Below are 12,165 nucleotides of genomic sequence, written 5' to 3'. Positions count from 1 at the left end.
AGGTCGTTGGATACTCTGATGCAGACTTAGAAGAGTGTATTGATAGTAGAAAATCCACTACTGAATACATTTTCCTTCTAGCGGGTGGTGTTGTCTCATGGAGAAGTGGAAAGCAGTCTGCCACTGCTGCTTATACCATGGAGGCAAAATTTATTGCTTTATACGAGACTTCGTGTCAGGCCATTTGGATAAGAAACTTCATTATAGGTCTTAGTATAGTGGACTCTATTGAGAGACCACTAAAGATCTTTTGTGATAATGAAGCAGTCGTGTCCTTTTCAAATAACAACAAGAGCTCAACATCGTGTCGACACATGGAGTTAAAATATTTTATTATTAAAAAAAAGACTGAGAATCATCTGATATGTATTGATACAATTGAGACGAAGGAAATGACTGTGGATTCAGACGAAGGAAATGACTGTGGATTCCTTTACTAAAGGGCTAGCATCGAGATTGTATTCCCAACATGTAAAGGGGATGGGTCTTTTTTTATTCCTTCTGATGTATGGCAATACATTATGTGATCACATTTGTGTTTATATTTTTTATTCTCTAAGGTTTTGTGATATTGTTGATTTTGCAAAAAGAATCTCTCATATGGGTTAAAGAGAATAGGAGAATAACAATATTAAAGGACCAATAGAATATGTGAGGGACCAACCTATTCATAAAGGTAATTTTTTACATGCCTAAGCACTGAAGGTGAATTATAGTGTAGTACATGAGAATATGACATTTCATAAAGGAGTGTTCATATCCATGACTCATATGATTCATCATTGTGATAAAGGGTGGGATGTGAACCCACATGAACAATTAAATCGAGATAACGGTATACACCTCGATTTAGTACACTTTTGGTGTCAATGGGTCAAGTGGGAGAATGTTGGACATTATGAGTTAAGGGTCCAACCCACAGTGTGATCCGGTTTGACAGCCATTAGTGGGTCACATTAGTGGCCACATAATGGGGTAGTGGGTGGGAGTTACGTGAACGTGGAGAGATGATCATGCATATAATTCAGGGTTTATTAACATTTAAATATGCATGATTTTATAAAATAATGTTTCAAAAACCCAATTTTATGTTAGTTTTTGAGTAAATGTGCTTAAATGATTTAAAATTAGAAAATGCATGAAAAATAGTTGTATTTTACATTCTTATGCTTATTTTAGTTTTTGTAGTTGGTTTTAGTTTTTAGTAAAAAGAAAAAAATAAAAAAATTGGAGAAAAATAGTTTTATATTCATTTTAAGTGTTTTTTTTTTTAGAAAAGAAAAAAATATACAGTAGATTAGTTTTTCAAGTTTCTTTTATAAATAGTTTTGTTTTTGAAAATTTTCATAATTAACCGATTCATACGGTTTTCTTTACTTTTGTAAAGAATAAAAATAAAAAATAATAAAAACAAACCATTTTGTGGTTTGTAATTTTTGAAATTAATGGAAAACTGAAAAATATATATATATATATATATATATATATATAAATAATAATACAAACCGGTTGGAACCGGTTTGTATTTCTAAAAAGAAGGAAAATTGAAAACCAAACCGGCTGGAACCGGTTTGGAAGTTTTGAAACCGAATAACTTTTGTTACAAACCGGTTCCAACCGGTTTGAGCCCTTTTAAAAACCCAAAAACAGAATAGAAAGGGGCTTTTCATTTTTGTGCGCCAAAATTTCCTCTTCTCCCTCTGATTTTCTTTCTTTACCCCCTTTCTCCTAATTGCCGGATTTCCTCATCTCACGATACTTCTTCTTCTTCTTCTTCTTCTTCTTCTTCTTCTTCTTCTTCTTCTTCCAGCAGCCGATATTCATCATCCGGTGGCAAGGAGTTCTTCAATCGATGGCGGCGCATGAGGTGGAAGCCACCTCTTCCCTCAGGTTCACGGTGAGTGCTGAGTATTCTTCTTCTTCTTCTTCTTCTTCTTCTTCTTCTTCTTTTTAATTTTTTTTCTTCACATTTATCTTCTGTTGCTGATTCGATTAATGAAGTTAGGAAATGTTTCTGTTTAGTGAAAAATGAAAAAATAAATAAATAGAAGATCGAACATCTGGATTGAGCATTGTGTTTTCCGGCAATCACTGTTTTCAAAGATATTTGAAGTTGATTTTCAACATCGATCGAAAAAAAAACTAAAGTTCATTTGATCGATTATCCATTTTTTAGCAATCAATTGCATCATTTGAAAGAACAGAGGTCGATTTATGGTTCAGATGAATAAGTGGATCTGAATCATCGTGACTGAGCTTCCGGCGATAATGTGAATCATCGTGACTGAGAATCCGATAATTTGAGTATCGAATTAGTGTTTGCATGTGTGAAGAATCAGTACAGTCACCTGATCTACTGAGTTCTGGTGTTATTCAGTGTTCTGGATTTATTTTCTTCCATAAAAATTCGAATTATCATCCATGAATGAGAATCTGGTGGTGCTTGTATTCCAAACCATTTGAATTTGATAATCGGCTAATTCTAGCCGATTGAAATCTTGTGGAATTCTGTTTCTGGCTAAGAATCCCTTGTTTAAACAAAATATCACTTCACGTTTATCGTGAAACTGTAAAACAGGCGTTTTCATTCTTGCGCCACCGTGAGACTCATTTCACAAATGATTTTATTTATTTATTTATTTATTTTTTCGGTGAATGATATCTGTTCTTGTTTGAAGTTTAAATCAAGGTTCTTGTTGAAATCTAAATCAATGTTTTGTTCGATGATCGCTAGGAAAATTTGAGTAATACGTACTGTTGAAATTTTTCTTGATACTGGTACTGTTTTCCGGTGACTGCTGTTCACCACATTTTCCGGTGACTACTACTGCTGTTGGAAATACTGATGAATGCTATTGTGATTAATTCTGGGGAATATGTTCAATAAAATTTGATCAGATGTCTGAATATTATGGGAATGCTGTGATTAACGATTTTTGAGTCGGACCAATTGAGTTCCCACATCTATCGATCTACTGATTCTTGAGCACTACTTGATGAGCATTGTCAAATTTGATTGAACATTAAAAATTCAAAAACATAGAATTAGTATAAAAAAAATTGATGAATCGGATTTCAGGTGTTGTTGCTAAATGTTTGATAAAATATTGTTAGATTAAGTGAGTCATTAATTAGTCATAATGAATTAGATTTCATTTTCAATTGTAATAAGTCATTTAGATTTCAGGTATAATTTCCTTTATATGTTCGCATTTAGTTAGTTTAATATAGTTTCTACTTCTATCTCTTGTACTGCTCGTGTGCTTGTGATTTGTGCAGGATCGCATAGGAGTGGAGCTAAAGTGCATTTGTGATACAGAAGTACAAGAATAGAAGATGTTTTTCTTTTATTTTAGAATTTAGGCATTTAATTCTGGGTTTGTAAATATTGCACTTTACGCCCTCTGCGAAGGGTATTCATTTGTTGTAATAGCTAGTTGTTTTTACTTTTCTGAACATTTTATATTTCAATAATTCGGCAATAAAGATTAGTTTAGACTTGTGTACTTGAATACGATATATTCCCGTTCCCTGAGTTCGACCCGGTCTCATCCACTAGTGAGAACCGGTTTTTATTATTTGATGTCTGGTTTTCACATGTTTTTCATTTAAAAATCTTTTCAAAATTACAACGATTTAAAAGAAGACATCAAGAGACCACATTCACGTAACTGTCTTATTCTCTCATTATATAAAGAGGTTAGGAGGCTACGAAGATGATGAGTTATTCGTAGCAACTGTCCTACCAAAAGAATTCCACATTCTGATATCATGGAAGGGTCCTGCTCACCGTCGACCTAAGGCCTGGGCTCATTGTAGGCGTCGATCGACTTGAGGAGAACGTCGAATTCCCTACACGCGTCCATGGTGAATTCAAGTACGCTTCCTGCGTTTTGTTTCACAGGATTGGCCAACAGACCTTTCCTTTGTAGTTGATTTTCACAGGCAGCACTGTTGGCTGGGTTTTTCGGTTAATGCTATGTCTGTGCTGATCTTCGAGCAGTGATAGGCGACAAGTCTTTGTGCAAACCAAAATTTGGCTCTGATACTGCTGTTAGGTTTAGGATCGGAGTGTGCGTAGAGCAAAGGAGGAGAGAAAAATATAGTGAGCAAGAAAAGGAGTTTGGGTTGGTGAATGGCCTACTTCGGGGGGAGATGATTCTCAGTGTTCTCTATATTCTCTGTTAAATGTGTTAAACGCCGGAGCTGAGTATATGTAACCTCCCCTGGTTAGCCGTTATCCCTAAAACCACTGGTTAGTTTATGCAACCACCACGATCTGTCTCTTTGAATTCCAGTTGTAAGGTCCCATGGCCACACTAAATCCATTATCCAGATTCAGTACAGGTTTTCACGAGAGATTCATAGCTTGCAAGGACATCAAAATCCAAAATACCAAAACTATCATGATTTTCGTAGCCATTATTTAAAGAACTGAATCAATTTAAAATCACAGCCACCCACATCAGCAAACACAGAATTTTCGGAAAAGGAAGACCTAATAACCCCAGGCAACAGCAGAAAAAAAAAAAATCTTCCATCTGCTGAAAGCACGAAGCAATAATACCCAAAAACAAAAATTCAGAATGAAACTCAGGCATTATTCAAGAGGAGCTGTCATTGCAGCGAGACAAAACCATGCGCTTAACAACCAGTTGGAACAAAACCAAGTTCACTGCTGAAAGAAACAACATCACATGAGAGAGGCCACTGTTTATTCAAACCCTATGGGAATCAGTGAGAGAGAAATTTGCTAAAAAATATTTAAAAGACGTTTAAACCACCTTTCTTTTAGCAAATGACAATAAAAATGCAAATACTGCATTTGTCTCTTTTGATATTTGGTGCGTGACGAAAAAAATAAAAAACAAATGTCATTCATTTTGAAAAAGTTAAAACAGGACCGATTTTTGGTCCACTAACGCCCTTCTTCCTTTTACAAGTAGTATAGATACAAACATCATGATCGTCACGTGCTACGTAACCCAATATAGTCATTATGCGCCACCTTCATGTATGTTATAAAAATCAGTTGAGAATCGACATGGATGGTTATCTTTCTTAGCCTCGGACGTCACGGGCCGCTCTTACAGTATTACATAAAGGTTCCAAAACAGCAGCAATATGATTATGATTCCACCGACGTTCATAATTATAAACGGTGGTGGTAAAGAAGAAGAGAGAGTCCTTGATGCTGCCGTGGGCCAGTGCTTATTATTATTATTATTATTGTGGTGATGGACGCAGGATAAAAAGATTCATCATGGTCGCCGCAATAATCATAATGAGGGTCGTATATGAGAGAAAGAGGGTTTGCCCTTTATACCAAGGATTTGAATAACTCACATTTTGGCGTCAAACCTACAACACTTCAGCCATCCCCCTCTCCATGCCCTAATGTCATACCTCTTGTGAAATCTTTTTCATTGCAAATTGTTTTCATCAAATTATCTAATACGGAAAATGAACCCTTGATCGTTTTCTTCTCATATATATATATATATATATATATATATATATATATATATATATATATATATATATATATATATATGAATTTTGGTTTTTCTATGACCATTGATTTTTGAATCACCAAAAAATCATGCACATAAATTGGATTCCGGCAATTAAAATGCCGAATTTTACAAAACAGAGCACATCAACCGGGTCAAATTTGATGAAAAAAATATGCCGCAATGAAATCTCACATGGAGGATGACATTAGGGCATGAAGACAGGGATGAGTGGATCCCGTTGGATCTGTAACATCCCTTAGGGTGTGTTTGGATTTGGGGAATCCTCAAGAATTTAATTCTTGGAACTGAATTCCTGAAGAAGATTTATGTTCCTTTGTTTAGATTGTCTTATGAATTAGAATTGGATTCCGAATCCTTTGCGTGGATTCAGTTTTGGAAGAGTAATCGTCTTCTACTTTTACCTTTGCTACTTCATGATCGAGTCCGGCTCTATTCTAAACCTGTGACTACCACAATAAGGTCTGATTTGTTAGAATTTTGAGGCGTGAAACCCATCTCTCTCTCTCTCTCTCTCTCTCTCTCTCTCTCTCTCTCTTCACCACCATACGAGAAAGAAACATTAGACTTTTGAAGATAAATTGCAATATTTCATTATATTATTTGAATATTTGTTTATCGTAAAAATGACCAGGGAAGACATATTATATTAATATACAATTAACGCAGTCTTGCACATTCCAGTGCTTTCTGAGTACCCCTACTCCATTTTTTGCTGGTCACCGCCTCTTTGAGGCGTTCTATCAAACAGCTGGTGTGCAGGATTTTGTGTGGACGATTTCAGCTTTTTGTTCTCCCACCCCCTTAGACAAACTGGGGGAGGCTAGATCTTAGTCCCTTCCATGATAAATACTCAAGCAGGTGGCCTGCCGACATACCAAACCCCCTTCCCACCTCCTTGACTAAGATTAATTAAACTTTTGGACTTCACTTACCTGTCGTAAGACCCTTGCTTGGCCTGATTCTCAGAGTGAGAAATAGAGAGAGGCTGGAAGTTGGACAGATATGGGAGATCAGCCATGAGCACCACGCTGGTTTCGGGCGAGGGGTTGGGGCCATTGGTTACCCATTTTATTAAAAGTGGAAGAATTGCATTGCATTGTTCCAACAGGGAATCCGATTTTTTAGAATAGCAAGGAATGGAATTTCCATTCCACAGCTGTACAGTAAAACCAAACAGGGGAACGTGGAATTGTGGGGAACAATTCTACAAATCCAAACAGGCCCTTACAGATTTTCTTTTGCACCTCTCATCCTTATTGGGGCCCAGTCCGGCGCCATCCAACACCTTCATGGATGGGAATAAATATATTGTTTTTTCAGTGACCATTTTTAATTATTATTTTGCTGCAAAACGGTCGGCCCTTCAAGTTCAAGGTTTTTTCTTTGACCATGACCTCAGGCTTAAGCCACATGGGAATTTATTAGCAGGCATTTGAGTGACAATACATTAACAGAAAAGGTACACGCTGACTCCATCATTAATAAATTTTTCCGTCACCATTAATAAATTTTTCCGTCACTAGGGTATGTTTGATGGTTTGTTCATGAAATAAACAAAAAAGATTAAACATGAACACTGGTTATAAGTTATAACAACTGTAACAAGTTTACCTTTTATTTAGACCATACTCGGATGCTACGTTCCAAAGTCTATGTTGTGCAGGGACAACATGGACACATGGATGATATAGGTCAGATAACTTGGTTTTGGATCATACAACTGGATTCCGACCATATCAGTGTTTTAACATATTTATTATAGATTTTAGGGTTAAATATGAATCTCAAATTAGATCTAAAAACTAAAAAATGTTTACAATTTGAGTCTTTTGAGAAAAATAAGAGTTTATATATTTTAATATATAAATGATTAATCAATGTCATATCACATGTACTTATAAAAGTTTATCATAAAAGTATCAAACCCTAAAAGAAAATTTACTAAAAAAATCAACTTATCAAATTAAAAACAATAAAATAGATCATAAACAAACCAAAAAAAACTTGAATTATAAAAAAAAAAACTATAAAATTAAATAAAAAAAACCCTTAATTAAAACCTCAACCAAAAAAAATCCACAATCAAATACAAGAAAAGCCCTAACCAAAGAAAATAAAAATAAATCTCCAATCAAATACAAGAAAAACTATAGCAAAAAAAAATCATAATCAAATATAAGAAAAGTCATAATCAAATTATAAAACCTTAAAATACAATAGCCAATCATACAAAATCAAAGAAAAAAATACTAATCAAATAAAAGAAAACCCTAATCAAATTAACTATAAATAAGAATTTAGATTTTTTATATATAAACCACAAACTATAAATAAATCATAAAACCCTAAAATGAAAGAAAACAAATCATAAATAGACGAAAAAACCTTAAACTAAAGATATCTTATTCAAAGACCTAATAAATGAGAAACAAAAATGAATAATAAATAATGAAAATAAAGAAAAAACCCTAATCAATGAAAATCAAAGAAAAAATCTTAATTGAAAAAAACCCTAATCAAGAAGAAAATAAAAAAAATCAAAGAAAAAAAAACCCTAATCATGAAAAAGAAAAGAAAAAGATAACAAGAATAAGAAGTAGAGGAAAAAGAACAAAGAAGGCACCGGGCGACCTCACCACCATCCCTCCGTCGGCCTCTTGGTTCTTCTTCTTCGCCTCCCTCCTCCGTTGGCCACGCCTCCCCCCTACGCCGGCCGCTGACCTTACCTCCCCGCTCCTTTGGCCGTAGCTGCACGGAGAGAAAGAGAAAGAGAGATGCATTGTTGGGCACGTCAGTCAAGGCATTTTTTTTTAATTGGTTTTCCGTCATGTTCATTTCGTAACATAGAGAGGAGTGAAACGAAAATAACACTGTTTTATGAACGCGGCGGACGGCGTTCCGTATATCCATCACGTCCAACATTGTTAAAAAAAAGTGTTTTTTTGTGATTTTCGTCCCGCACGATGCACCACCAAACAAGCCCTGAAGGACGTTTCCCGTAAGAGGCCAAGCACAAAGAGAAGACCCGGTCGCTCAGTTCCACTTGAGGACAAACAAAATGAATGAACACCGGAAGCAGATCCGGTCATGCTGAAAATGAGCGTTTTTGCTCATGCTGACATCGTGGCCATCCGATTTGCATTTTAAAAAGCTCAAAAGTCAACAAAACCACGTGGCATTCATCCAAAATGCAAACAGACGGCCACGATGTCCGCAAGAGCAAAAATGCTCATGTTCAGCATGACCTGATCTGCTTCCATGAACACCCACAACACAACCTATATATTTTGGCTGAAGAAACGGGACGCACAGGCAACTGAGTTCTAGAAAGGAAAGGAAAATATTTGAAATTTAAGTTTGTGCCTCGCGGTGATCACATCCCATACAATTGTATTTACATTTTGAGAAAAAGATTCCCACTACCCACCAAAAACACATCGTATCAGACGAGAACATTCTTTATTGGAAGGCCAGAAAAAGAACAGGAAGCTAATGAGAAAAATCAAGCCAAGAGCTGAGCCTTACTAATATTTACAACCATATAAGAACGGGAATAAAGGAAGTTTGACCCATAGGATAATACGATTGCTTTAGCAGGTATCCTCTAAGCCAGAAAAGAAGGGATCCTTGAGGAGCTGGGAAGCAGAAGGCCTGGCTCGGGGCGAAGCCAGGCACTTCTCGATGAAGGACTTGACGCTTGGGTCCCTGACCTTGTTCATGGCTGCGGGCCTTATGCCAGAAGTGACCTTCTTGTAGATCTTAGCGACAGTATCGCACTCGCTGTAAGGGATCTCCAGAGTGACCATCTCGAGCACGCACATGCCGAACGAGTATATGTCGACCAGTTCGTTGTATTCCTCCTCGTAGAGCTCGGGAGCCATGAACTCCGGCGTTCCAAGTATCGAATGAGCAGCATGATCTCTTCCCACTATGGCAGCCAGACCCAGATCGCCAATCTTCACCTGAAAATTTGAATCAAGGAATGCTCAAGAGACCTGACTAGCATGCACCACTCAAGCCACTGAGGGATTGGATGGCTCATTCATCCCTTCCAGATTAATAATGCGATGGAATTACAAATTATGGAGCCGGACGGAACTTCCTGATTAATGGGTGCGTCCAAATTGAGTCATAAACAGCCGAAATGGGGCAAGAGTTTCACAGGGAAAACAGACATCGTTACATAATGGAAAAGAGGTCTCTATGAATATGAGAGAGAGAGAGGCTATTACCACTATCATCTGTAGCCCAAACACATTATGTGAATAGCTGGACAGCAAGAAAGGAAACACAGCAAAAGCGAAAAAAGAGAAAGGAAAGGTGGCGTCTATGACAAGTTGCCTCAGAACCGGCCACGCTTAACCACTTTACAACACAAAAGCTAAAGCGGAGCATTTTTATCAGTAAAATTCAATAAATTAAAAAATAAAAGTTATTTGCAATAAGAAATAAAAATATAAAATATAAAAATTTTACCTGTTTTTTTCAGAAAAAGCAGCTGATAAAAATGTAATTATCTTAATAAAATATATGGCTACATTTTAGAGTTTAAAACGGTGACAAAATAAACCCGTAAAAATAATGGAAGATAATGGGGGCTTCCAATGAATCGGTTCCTCTCTTACTGCACCTACTAATAAAAAGTAAAAACATTCTACTTAGTGCAAGTGGACAGGTGGTCCGTATAGCATTACTCTATTGAGAGAGAATCAGTATACAACTATACAAGTTGACGAGCTTCCCTTCCCAAATTTCGAAAGAATCATCTTTTCCCCCTGCTCCTCTTACACACCAAATTTCGAAAGAAACGGCCAAAACGTCGAGCGGACGTCGTTGACACCGCCACACGCTCCAGACGTTGTACGTTGCGAACTGCCACTTAAAAACACGAGCCAAGAAGAACTTTATCTTCTGCCAGCCGTTCCCAGAATTTGTCTATCTCGGCCACCATGCAGGGCCAGGTGCCAACATTGATTGCTCAAGGTGGGAACCAACCAAGGGACCGTAGCGGCACAATCAATACAGGCACGTACAGTGGTTTGAGTAAAATCACGGCTAACGGTTTCTCACAAAAAGAGTACATGGAACTACGGCTTATCCACCACCACAGGAGGAGGAGGAGGAGGAGGCAAACAAACTAGTCTACGCCTCTTAAAATAAACTTAAAACAAAACAAAGAATTATTTCTTGCCACCAGCGAAAACCTAAACCGCCATATATGTTATCATATGCTTCTTACTGCGAAAGCCCCCATCAATGGTCGAACCGGAGTCAGATTAAAAATGAGTTATTGAAGAATCAGAGGCCGTTTATTCTAGAACAAGACGCCTAAGCAGAACCTAATCTGAAAACGCAACCCTGATTATCCGACTAAATAGGAAAGTTTCACGGAATAAAGAAAATCCCAAAGATTATATCTGCCGATAATTCTTAATTTTTTAATGCATTTAAAAGGAAAGGAAACGGATAATAACAAAAAGGACAGATGAAACCAGAACGAAAACCCTAACACATCCATGCAATAGATCTAGGAAGAAAGCAAAAAGCCTAAAATCAGAGGGAGGAAAGAGATAAGAAATTAGTGGAATAAACAATGACCTTGCCGACGTTTCCATTGATGAAGACGTTGCTGCAGTTGAGGTCTCTGTGGATGATGCAAGGCTCGTGGGTGTGTAGGTACTCAAGGCCCTGGAGGATCTGCTTCGCCCACTTCTTGACGGCCTTGAGCGAGACATGGCGGTGCTTCTTGCGGTACTCGCGCAGAGTGCCCGACGTACAGACTTCTGTGATGAAGTTAAGGGTGTTCTGCTCCTCCTCCACCCAAACGGCGTAAAGAACGATGATGTTCGCGTTGCGGAGAGACCTCAGCAGCCGGACCTCCGCGAATAGCCGGTCCAGCATCGACCCATTATCGGTGAAGTTCCGGAGCTGCACCTGGTTCCACGCGACCTCGATCCCTTCCTCCTGATCGAACGCCCGGTAAACCTTCTTGACCGCCCCCGAGCCCAGCAGATCGCTGTACCGCCCGTACCGCCCCGTCGGGTCGACCTCGACGAAGGGCTCGGCGTCCTTATCGGACGGATCCGGCCGCACGCATGGCATCCTAACAATGGAACGGGATCCCAAAACCTAGAGATCGGAAACCCCCCGGCAAACGGGGAAACGATCGGAGGGCCGGAGTTTGGCTAAATGAATACGGACGCAGAGCAGATCACCAAGAAATACGAAGTCCTAGCCTCCTTGAGATAGGGAATCGCAGACATTTTTTTCGCCTTGACTCGCCGGAAATCAGCGATCGGAAAACGGGGAAATCGGTCGGAGAGCTTCTTCTCGACGGATTCGGAAACGAAGGGTTTCAGGGAGGGGGAAGGGGGAATTGTTATAGCCAAATGGTTGACTCGAGTTAGGATTCTAACCTGAGTTGGGTTGACTCGTGGGTTTTCGCCCGTTTTGATTTACTTAATTACGGCGGTAATCAGCAGTAAATCATTTTACTTTGGCTTGGATTAGGGTTGATTCCGGATAGAGGTTTAGTGGTGCAATTACTTAAAGGTCCTTGAAATTTTTGAAGAATTACGGACCACTCTTGGTGCACTCAAACTGGCTAGTCGAACTGAGCTTAGGAGTT

The 12,165-nt window shown here is 38.2% G+C and overlaps 1 protein-coding gene across 1 annotated transcript; it reads right to left on the bottom strand.

The window, feature by feature from the left end:
• Positions 1-8,858: 8,858 nt before the first annotated feature.
• LOC149813082 (Protein kinase superfamily protein) lies at positions 8,859-11,884 on the bottom strand. The gene is made up of 2 exons (XM_089991756.1): positions 11,136-11,884; positions 8,859-9,499 (listed from the first exon to the last, which is right to left on the bottom strand). Exons 1-2 carry the CDS (start codon positions 11,637-11,639, stop codon positions 9,128-9,130), a joined length of 876 nt encoding a protein of 291 aa, XP_089847882.1. The 5' UTR covers positions 11,640-11,884; the 3' UTR covers positions 8,859-9,127.
• Between the last annotated feature and the right edge of the window lie 281 nt (positions 11,885-12,165).

The sequence above is a fragment of the Nuphar pumila genome, chromosome 16 (genome assembly GCF_984573655.1).
Source record: "Nuphar pumila chromosome 16, dmNupPumi1.hap1.1, whole genome shotgun sequence".
Classification (NCBI taxonomy): domain Eukaryota; kingdom Viridiplantae; phylum Streptophyta; class Magnoliopsida; order Nymphaeales; family Nymphaeaceae; genus Nuphar; species Nuphar pumila.
The sequence above is the reverse complement of the archived record's forward strand: the minus strand, read 5'-3'. Positions and strand labels throughout refer to the sequence as shown.

What these genes read in the sequence shown, in the direction of transcription:
- LOC149813082 (XM_089991756.1), bottom strand. Translation starts at nt 11,639, where the DNA reads ATGCCATGCGTGCGGCCGGATCCGTCCGATAAGGACGCCGAGCCCTTC. An exon ending in TCAATGGAAACGTCGGCAAG is followed by an intron (nt 9,500 to 11,135) that starts GTCATTGTTTAT and finishes TCAAATTTTCAG; the next exon opens with GTGAAGATTGGCGATCTGGG.